This window comes from Ictidomys tridecemlineatus, chromosome 6, assembly GCF_052094955.1.
Source record: "Ictidomys tridecemlineatus isolate mIctTri1 chromosome 6, mIctTri1.hap1, whole genome shotgun sequence".
In the NCBI taxonomy this organism is placed as follows: Eukaryota; Metazoa; Chordata; class Mammalia; order Rodentia; family Sciuridae; genus Ictidomys; species Ictidomys tridecemlineatus.
Window position 1 is genome coordinate 56254858 of NC_135482.1, and position 11057 is coordinate 56265914.

The following is an 11057-nucleotide window of genomic DNA, read 5'->3' on the forward strand; positions in this document are numbered from 1 at the left end:
TCTTGACAGGGGTTATCCAAGGGTGCTGGAGCTGATCTCTGATGAGGTAAGGAAGCCATATCTCTGGGTTTCTTTTACTCTGCTGTGCTCTGAGCACATGTGCACATGTGTGTGCGTCCATATTGCACTCTATCTCTCTCTCTCTTTTTTTTTTTTTTTTTTGACAGTACTGGGCATTGGGGACTGAACCCAGGGCTTTATGCATGCTAGGCAAGCAGTCTACCACTAAGCTACATCCCCAGCCTCTCCCCTTAATACCCCCTCTTCTACCCTACCTCCCCAGTGTTCCCCCTCCCCCTCCCTCTCTTCTTTCCTGAATCCAATATTACACTCAGATACTTTTGGGTCATAAAATACTCACCTCTGTCACCTGCACTCATTCTTCCTTTAGATGGCTTTTCTCTGGTGGGGGATGAAAAAATGCCTTTTTTTTTTTTTTTAAGTCATATCAGTTTAGCAGCTTTTAGTGTGTGCCTCACATACATTGATATTTGAACTCTTACCATACTTTGTAAGGAGGAAATTAAGACTTCAGAGAGGTTACATTACTTACTTAGATCACTATCATAGAACTTGAACTTGGGACTTTTGACTTTCCATATCCTATGTTGCATCCCACAGCAGTTAAAGAAAGAAACTTGAGAGTTTCTGGAGGGAAGTCTCAATTTAGCCTTTAATCATCTTGGTTCCACTCTATTGTGGGAATGTCAGAGTGCCCTCTTCTGGTGAGAGGGAGATATTTTGCCAGTTTCTCCCATTTAGAAATGGAATTTTTCACTTAAAGTTTTTTACACCCTCTCTATGGGGTAGTTCTAGAATTATCTTGCTCATAAGACATGGTCAGTTCTTTAAGGAGCAGTGACTTCTGACTTCATCTAGGCTAAACATGGATTCTTACAGTCTGAGATTTTAAATTCAATAGACTTTTGTTTTTTATTATGTAAGTGGTGTCTTCGACTATTTTTCCTATCCGCCAGGGGAACTTGGCCTTGAAATTCCCAGCAGAGTATGGAAATTGTAGAAACTAGCTGCAAGAACCACTGTAGCCTGTGGTGGTGCTTAGTACCGCAGGGCATTTTCTCTCCTACTTATTAAGATAAGTGTGTACATGTGCATGCAGGTATACTTGTATACACATTTTTGTGTGTATCCTTTGTGGTCTGTCATTATCTATTGGGTCTCTGGTTATATTTGTTCATATTCAAATACAAGATTTTTGAATCCAGAAAAAAAACTACAGATTAAGTTCTGGATTAAGTCAACTAAAACAGTTGCTATTCTGGAAGCTAACAACACTAGACATCTGGGCTGGGGGTATGGAAGAAGGAGATAATCTTGGCTTTTCAAATCTAAAGAAATGAGGAAGCTGGGCACAGTGGCACACGCCTGTAATCCCAGCAGCTCTGGAGGCTAAGGACAGGAGGATCATGAGTTCAGAGCCAGCCTCAGCAAAAGTAAGGTGCTGGGGCTGGAGATGTGGCTCAAGGGGTAGCGCGCTCCCCTGGCATGCCTGCGATCCGGGTTCGATCCCCAGCACCACATACAAACAAAGATGTTGTGTCCGCCGAGAACTAAAAAATAAAAAATATTAAAAAAAAAAAAGTAAGGTGCTAAGCAATTCAATGAGATCCTGTCATTAAATAAAATATGAAACAGGGCTGGGATGTGACTCAGTGGTCGAGTGCCCCTGAGTTCAATCCCCGGTACCCACACCTTGCCCCCCTCAAAAAGAAAAAAGAAATGAGGAAACCTTCTTCATCATTTATTTCCTTTGCTTCTTTGGAATTTTCCCAGGAATATCTCTTTTCTTCCCAGCCATCTTGATTGATCTTGGGCTTTCAACCAAGAAGCCCTCTGTTCTACCCAGGTCATCTAAGAGACCATATTTACCACACTAGTAATTTTAACTTTTTAAATCACTATTCATGGAGGGAGTGGAAAAAGCTTCTGAGGCTGGGGTTGTAGCTCAGTGGAAGAGTGCTTGCCTACCATGTATGAGGCACTGGGTTCTATTCTTAGCACTGCACATAAATAAATAAAATAAAGGTCCATATATAAAAAATAAAAGGGGAGAAGCTTTTTCTGCCTTCATTTCCAGTTTACCTTTTATTGGGAATATAGACAACAGGCATAGCCCACAAGGACCGCTGTGTCACCTTCAAAGAACAGTCACCCGCCTTACTGTTATGTAGCAACATGGTCACTTTTCCAAAAATAAAGACAGGGATTAGATTGGTCATTCCTGGAACAACTGTTCTGATTTATTAATACGTTTTTGTAGCTGCCCAGTTTACCCCCAAGCCTGTACCTTATTTCCTCCCCTATAATATTAGATATAACTATAACTCCAGGAAACACTTTTCCTCCTACCAAAATAATGGCTGTGGGTCCCTTAAGGTTGTTACAGGGATGCTTGTCAGGGGAAGATGCACTCAGACATGAAATGGCAGCAATACCTGTACTCCCAACTCACAGTGGCACAGCAGCATGGACAGAGTAAGATGCCTGTCATATACTTACTGGCTTATTTTTTTACCTGGGGGCTTTCAAAAGCTCAGACTATTCTCTTCCACTTCCTGAAGATACCCCTTTCCCCCACCAAAGGGAAAAAGGAGAAAAGGCCAAGATACTGATTTTTGTCCTATAATCTGGGAAATACACCTTTGGATTTTATTTCTCTAGACATTGTTTTCCATAGGTTCGATTCCTGGGGGTAAGGAAGAAAACTTATCAGTCTTCTACCTCAGTGATTAAAAAAAAAAAAAAAAAACTAAACAAAAAACGAAAAACAATTCTGCCAGACATAAATGTCATCTGTTTATATTTATACGATTTGCTCTGCCCAATCGACCTTTCTGCCCAGGTTTAATGATGCCACTTAAAAAGCCATTCACATGTCCCCTCTCCTTTTAGAGCTTTCAAGCTGAAATTGATTTCCTTATTCAGCCCCTTTCTCCCCCTTCCTACCAGCTCTCAACCCAAGCTCCTTCCCCCAACCTGATTATATGGGAGTGCTATCACTGGGCAGTGGGTTTTTGTCTTTCTTTTTTATTGCCATGTCCATTAAGAAGTAGAGACAGTTCAGCTGCTTAACGGATGCCACCTGCTTTTGGCTTGAGGAAGAGAAGCATAAAAATCAGCTCATCAGCAGAGTAGTGCTCTGTGTCCTCGGCTGAGTGAAGGAACAATGCTCCAGGCCATCGGGGGAGGACTGAGTATGGGGAGGAGATCAGGACAGAGGCTGTAGACTAAGAATCCTTGCTTTGTTTTTGTTGGAATCAGAGAAAATAATATGTGGGCTTTTTTTTTTTTTTCTTCTTCTTCTCTCCCTTTGAGCCCCCAGTAGCTCCTTATGGCTATACTTTGATATTAGAGATTCTTTTGCCTTGCTTATGCTCACCCCTATACCCTCACACATCCCCCATTTTTCCTGGCCCAGGGCATTGGGCTCAGATTATGAGCTGCCTTCTAGAAAAGCTGTGGATTTGATTATTTTTACATTGGCTCCCTCAGGTATCAACGAGGAGTTTGAATAAGGTCAATTGCAATTTTGTTGAAAGAGGATGTTGGAGTGGATGGGGCTCTTAGGATGGGGAAATAAAAATGCCCAAAGCAACTATAGTAAGGAGAGAGTTGTTAAATGCATGATACTCCACAACTGCAATTTTCCAGTGGCCTTTCTACAAACCATACTGATGAATACCCTCTCCCCCCACTCAGTAGGGGATGGGGAGATACAGGCCTATTGCTCTATTTGTGCTCCCTGATTGGATGTACCCTAAAGGGTAGGAGGCACACATTGGCTGGGGAATAGGATCTGATAGATGCCATGTCTTCTGAGGGGCTCTGTCAGGCCTCCTGCTACTGCTTTTCCTTTCCTTTGACCAATACTATCTTGAGAAAAGCAATCATACTCACTTCCCAGCATGACTAGTGCCCAGGGCAAGAGGCAACATTTCCCATCATAGGAAGCAATATGGTGGCAGCAGTAGTAGCAATCCTGGAGCACAGAACCAGGAAAACAGCAGCATTGCAGCAGATTTTTCAAGCTAGTATACCTCAGCTCCTGTTTCTCTACTACCACACACAGGAACTCAGTCTCAACAGAATTTAGCCTGGGAGGTCAAGAGCAAACCCCCTGACTGGACAATCCCCTGTGGGGAAGCAGAAACTGTACCTATTCCTCCCTGGGGAAACTGTCCATCAAACTACTTCTCCCTGACTTCTTACCTTTTTACCACAAAGAGGATTTAAGACAATATTCATCCTCATTGTGCCCTTTTCTTCCTCCATCCTGTGAGTTGGTGAAGCTATCCATGGTTACCAGTGCCTATATTTAAGGGTTGCATCCCATCACCTGAAACTGTCATTGTAGCAGCCAGAATGTCAGACCTCCCATGGTCCTCCTCTGGTATTGGCCTCATTCAGAACCTTCTCATCCATTTCAGGAACTTCCTAATGGGTCTTCTTGCCACAGTTTTCCTCCCTTCACTATCCTACATTTTACTATTTGGGTTGGCAGTCAAAGCATCAGTTCTGTCCCAGTACCTCTAGGATAAAGTCCAAGCATCTTACCAAAATGCACTTCAAACTTTGACATTAACTCTTTTTTTAATGTCTGACTTGCTCAGCCAAACGACTAGCACATTGTAAATGTTCAATAAATGTTTGTTTCATAAATATACCTCAGCTTTTGCTGCTTCCCCTACATAGTGCCTGTGTCTTCACACCTCATGTCTTTTGTCATTTCCTAAACATGATGTATATTTCCATGCCATTCCCTCCTGCTTGAAAGGTTCCCACCCCACCCCACCCAACCTTTGGCCAAGAAATATTTCTGAAGCCTGGCTCCATGAAGCTGTGTGCATCTTCTCCAGGACAATCAGAGCTTTCTGACTTACTGTAGCCCTTACCAGAAAAACTTATACATGTCTACAGCCCTTTATCATGCCCAGACCTTTGAGCAATCTGACCTGGGTATTTGGTAATACCCAACTCTGACGGAATGGAGTAGTTTTTCTGCCAAGCATACCAAAGTGCCCCTCACCAGGTGAAGGCCAAGAGAGCACTGGCATCATCTCTCTTCCACTCAAACTTCCACTGGTTTGGGGAGAGGGAGTCAGAAGCCAAATCAGCAGTGATTTCAGATTCCTGGCAGGACACTGTTTGAGTGACCCTGAAGTGAGTTGGGTGTATTGCTTACTGGCTTTCCCACTCAGGGCTAACTGGAAGAATAAAATATACTTTGAATTCTCAACCAACTGCTTTTTTCCTGCCACTCAGGAGTGTCACCTTCAGGACCAGGAGTGGTAGTCATGCAACTGAATGTCCCTAATGGACCCCAGCCCCCCCCAAACCCATCCATGGTTCCATGGAATCACTGTAAATACTACAGCATGGACCAGCGGGGTCAGAAGCCTGGAGACCTGTACAATCCTGACACTAGCCCCCAGGTGAGTCCTCCAACCCTGCTTTGTGTTGGCAAGGAGGGGACCAGAATATTCCCAGGGAGCAATCTTTATTATTGACAGAGCAGCCTCTTTTACACATCTTTCCCTGGGTATTTTCAGGGGGAAACACAAGAAATTGAAGAGAGCATTCTCCATTAAGGAACCTAAAATCTAAGGTGGGAGAAGGAATACACTCTAGTAAATGCTCATCAGAGAATATTTTAAATGAAGAGTTGCAGCTCAGTGTTAAAGTGCTCACCTAGCTTAAATGAGGCCCTGGGTTCTATTCCCAGCACCACCAAAAAAAAAAAAAAAAATGCACATGGTATGTCAAAAGTGGATGTTAATTAATTAATTAAGGGTTAAGAAATCAGTTTCAAGGAGCAGTCTGACTTTGGCAGAGTTCACAAGAGCAAATTATTTCCTGAGAGGTAAATTTAAAGCCACGCCATAGGAATATGCAGAGAATAATGTTTGGTGTTTATGTGATATGTGCTCCTCTCTTCCACAGGCCAACACACAAATGAGCAGCAGCCCTGTCACATCTCCTACTCAGTCTCCAGCACCCTCTCCTGTCACCAGCCTCAGCAATGTCTGCACAGGACTCAGTCCCCTGCCTGTCCTCACACAGTTCCCCCGGCCTGGGGGTCCAGCACAGGGTAGGGGGTTAGATTAGGGCTGGCTGCTGTGGAATTCACCATTCACAAACCACTTCTAGCTGGGGAAATTAGAGGGCAACAACAGTCAGGGAACCCATGTAACTGATTCAATTCTGGGAGCTAGCTTTTCTTTTAACATCCCTGTTGAGACCAACAAAAACCTACCCATCTCTCTTGCTGCCCTTAATTAACTTATTCCAGCCCTCTTTATGTATTTGTATTTACTACCAAGTAGGGTAAAAGAGCTGGAGAAAAAGTTTATTAACTTTCTGATGAACTAAAGAGTTTAGCCTATCATCAGTACTGAGTCTGAGGGCTGGGACTGTGGGACTATGAGAATAGTATGGTTTTAAAAGAGGGAACACTGGGTTTGGGCTAAAACATGGGTTTCATTTCTACCACAAACTAGTTTTATGATGTTGAGCAAGTTATTTAAGCTCAGAACTAGACCTTAGTTTTCTGATCTATAAAAATGAGGTAAACATTAGATGAAGTTGAAGTTAGTCTTGTTTGCTTTCTGACTTGACTGTCTCAAGCAATATAAAAATAAGATTAGGACTTAGGTTGTAGCTCAGTGGTAAAGTGCTTGCCTTATTTGCGTGAGGCCCTGGGTTTGATTCTCAGCACCACATAAAAATGTAAATAAAAATAAAGATATTTTATCCATCTACATCTAATATATATATATATATATATATATATTAGGTATGTGTATATATATATATATATATATATATATATATATATATATATATATATATGAATGAGATAAGATTAGAAGCCAGGTACAGTGGTGCCTGCCTATAATCCCAGCAACTTAGCAAGACCCTAAGCAACTTAGTGACACACTGTCTCAAAATAAAAAGCACTGAGGGATGTGGCTCAGTGGTTAAGTATATCAGGGTTCAGTCCCTGTACCAAAAAAAAAAAGATTATAAAATATGGTTTTAAAACTTTAAAGTGCTCTGAAATGTAACATTTTATTGGTGATAGGTAGCACTTGTGGTGCTTAATATGTACCAGACACTGCTATAAGTGCTTTATGTTCATTTATTCATTTATCCTTCCAGCAATACTAAAGAGGGGAAAACATCCCAACATCATATTTCCAGTTGCAGAGCCAGTATTTTAATCTAAGCAATCTAGCACCAAGACTGTGTTCTCATCCACCACACTGTATTACCTCTCACATGCATAAGCAACTTGGACCCTTGGGTTTGAGGGTGGAGGAAATCTGTATAAGAGATAAAAGACATTCACAAGGGTCTGTAGGTTTCTTCCTTTATCATTTCTATAGGTTTCTGTCTATGAAAGCAACCCTTTTTGAGCCTCTATCTCTGAGTCATCTACTTCACCCACCTGGGTGGACAAAGGACACAGTGTACAAAATGGAGAAATGTTCTCTCTCCCCATCCAGTCCTGGGGCAGGTGCTGGAGATGATGGATCTCCTTGAGGGCATCACTTGTACTGAGGCAGACAGACTTCACTCAGGCACACAGATTCAGTGGCTCAAAGATACTCAGGGCTGCCTGGCAGGGGTAATGGGGAGACAACAATGGGAGATGCAGCTGAAAGCCAAGGAAGAAAGACAGCCCTTAAGTCAGACATATGGGTCATTATAGAAAAGGTAGGAATAGTATACACTATGGCTCTTCAATTCCAGAGCCCCCTGAAGTTTCATAATAACCAAACTATAAAGTTCAAACTTCAGAAAACCATCTGCTCTTACTCTCTAGGTGATGGGCGCTACTCCCTGTTGGGCCAGCCATTACAGTACAATCTGTCCATCTGCCCTCCCTTGCTTCACAGCCAGTCAACTTACACGGTACACCAGGTAAGGGTGTCCACCGCCTTAGGGCCATCAGAACTGCCCCCTTTTCTCATCTGGGTGCCTATCTGTAAGCTATCTGCTCCAACCAGCTGTGTGGACAAACAAAAAATGGACTCTGTTTCTCATTGGCCAATCCACCTTGTAGAGTGGACTCTCATGGTTAGGTGCTACTCAGTCTCTCAAGCAGACACTGAAAAACAAGGTGGTCATTGTTATTTACTTGGAGTGAGAGTTATCTTTCAAATGTTGAAGGGACAGAGTGGATTGAAGCATGGAAACCGCAGCAAGAGACAAGCACTCAAATCTGCCTCCACTGACCTGGGCACAGCAGATGTTGGTGAGTGGCAAAAGGCCAAATCCCTAAGAAAGTGCCCAGCTCTCTAGCCCTTTGTTCCCAGTCCAGGATGAATAGGAAATCCATCTGAGGGTGGGAATAGAAATCGAGCCTTTTGTGCTCAAGAGCAAACAGAAGCTACACTAGTGAGTATCTCAGTCCCCTTACCAAGCCATTCAGGGTCCTGAGGCAGATCACAGTAAAAATTGGGAATAGCACAGTCATGGGAATTGCTGAGCCTCTTATTAGCCAACTGTCTCCTGGGAGCAGTCCTGATCTTAATGCTGGACATCTACCTTTGGGAAGTGCTAGACTTGATTTTGGAGGAAACTGATAGAGAATTATGGAAGAAGTAACTTTCCCCCTGCAGGCCCTTCCATGCTATGAATACAAGGTCTCTCAGAATCCTGTTTGCAGCAGTTAGCCGGACTGAAAGAAAAGGAAGGGAAACTTACTTTCCAAAATGTTAAGGAGGAAGAATCTATTTGGGGCAGCCTCTGGGTGGAAAAGGAACATGTTTCAGATTGATCTACTAAAGACCACTAGCAAAAATATTTCCTTCATAAGAATAACACCTTGCTGGGGGTGGAGCATCATTTCTCTGTTTACTTTTTATTTAAAACCCACTCTTTATTTAAACCCACTCTTATTAAAACCCACTCTTTATTTAAAACTGTAATCCCAGCAGCTCAGGATGCTGAGGCAGGAGAATTGCAAGTTCAAAGCCAGCCTCCGCACCTAGTGAGGCCCTAAGCATCTTAGTGAGACCCTGTCCCTAAATAAAATATAAAAAAGGGCTGGGAATGTGTCTCATTGGATAAGCACCCCTGGGTTCAGTCCCTAATACCCCCCCCCAAAAAAAAGTGACACCTGATGATAGAACACAGGTATTTGTCCTGAGATCATAAGCCTGGGGTTCTGATTCCCAGACCCTTTTACAAGCTATGTCTTTGGGTTAGGTAAAGAGAGTTTCGCTTTTTTTCCCCTGTTAAGTTTCCCTGATCAAAGTCTTAGGGAAGGGGTATTGGATTGATTTGGGAAGGGGAGGAAAGGGCTAAGTGGCAAAGCTTTTAAGGACATTGTATACAGATGTAGCTGGATATTTCTTTGCCCAGCTGCTGTCCAATCCTTCTTACTCTATCTCTCACAAAATATCTTCTCTCCTCCCCTTCCAGTCCTTGGGCGCGTGCTGGAGGTGACAGATCTCCCTGAAGGCATCACTCGTACTGAGGCAGACAAACTCTTCACTCAACTCGCCATGTCCGGCGCCAAGATCCAATGGCTCAAGGATGCTCAGGGGCTGCCTGGTGGGGGTGGAGGGGACAATAGTGGGACTGCCGAGAATGGCCGCCACTCAGACCTCGCTGCCTTTTACACCATTGTGGCTGTGTTTCCCAGCCCCCTGGCTGCCCAGAATGCCTCCCTTCGCCTGAACAACTCTGTGAGTCGCTTCAAACTTCGAGTGGCCAAAAAGAACTATGACCTGAGGATCCTGGAGCGAGCCAGCTCCCAATAAATGGAGAAGGGGAAGGAACTGTCACTATAGGGCCTGGGGACAGAGTGGAGAGGACCCAGATGGAACAGAGGCAGAAAGTAAGGAGACAGATGCCAAACTGGGGCCTAAGACATTAGGGATCAAGAGGGAAACAGACTCACACTGGCACTGGACTCCTTGCCAATTCCCTGCCATGGGTCCCCTCTTTTTCCTTGATTGGACCCCCTTTGCTTCCCTCTCCTTCCCATCCTCTTCTATCATTTTTTTAAATCTCTTCTTCCACCACAGAATTAATTTCTTATTTTTTTTGTCAGGTAGAATTGGGAGCATCCCACACTCCCCTCTTTATTCCCTTTCCATCCTATTTTCCCTTTCCTTTTTTGGTCTTTATGAGTATATTTATATGGACAGAATTAAGAAAAACAAAATTGATTTCCCCATTCTCTTACTTCCCCCATCTTGTCTCCCCAAACCCCCCAGAGTTAAAACTTGGGGACTCCCCTTACCCCCAGAACACTTGTATATTGTTTGTTTGAGGTTTGTGCCACAGTAACAGACACAGTATTTAATTGCACATACAGATGTTTGCTGGGTATATTCACTGTAAATTTTATTTAATCTGGTTTTTGTTTGTTTGGGGGGTTACTTGGGGGGGAGGTTGATTTTGTTTTTAAATATATAAAAAAAAAAAAAACTGTCACTGGACATCAGTCACTGTTTCTCTGTTGCCACCCTGGTGTGTATGGGAGGGTGAGGTGTGGGTTGAAGACCCTGGGTAGGTACAACCCCTATAGCTTGTGGGCAGCTGGGGAGGGTAGGTTGTTGGGTTGGGATGGCTTTACCCAGCAAGTGCACATACCTCTCCCTAACACTATTCCTCCCTCTCCCCTGGACTCAATTCTGATAGAAGGCTAAGTTTTGTCAGTACTTTGGTTTTGGGCTCTTGCACCTCTGCTACAAACTGGTTCATCAAACATGTCACTTCTCTACTCTGAACCTCTGTGTCCCAAGAGTTTGCTTCCATCCTGTTAATTCTCAGTTAGAGCCTTTGCAACTGATCTGGGGAGGGATGAGTGAAGTCCAGAACTGTGTTGAGATGCTATCCTCATTCCTATCTATCTAATCTTCTGAAAACCTTCAGGGATGGAGAACCTGGGCCTTTAGACCGAAAGCCCAGAAGATTGGGTTCTACTTGGCAGAAACAGAACTAGAGGTTTCTTATAATAAAAACTGTATCAACTGAACTTGTAGTGCCCATATGTGTTTAGCAGTCTCTGTCCTGTGTAG

The 11057-nt window shown here is 43.5% G+C and overlaps 1 protein-coding gene across 22 annotated transcripts in view; it reads left to right on the forward strand.

Moving 5' to 3' along the window:
- The window catches only part of R3hdm2 (R3H domain containing 2), a 123978-nt gene extending 112964 nt beyond the window's left edge, over window positions 1-11014 (forward strand). For all 22 annotated transcript variants that reach the window (XM_078053275.1, XM_013363060.4, XM_078053278.1 and 19 more), the window contains 5 exons: window positions 5284-5453; window positions 5962-6109; window positions 7847-7944; window positions 8194-8278; window positions 9451-11014. In XM_078053275.1, the coding sequence (XP_077909401.1) occupies window positions 5284-5453; window positions 5962-6109; window positions 7847-7944; window positions 8194-8278; window positions 9451-9791 (842 nt within the window). In that variant the 3' untranslated portion in view covers window positions 9792-11014. The remainder of the gene's footprint in view (window positions 1-5283; window positions 5454-5961; window positions 6110-7846; window positions 7945-8193; window positions 8279-9450) is intronic.
- Window positions 11015-11057: the final 43 nt, after the last annotated feature.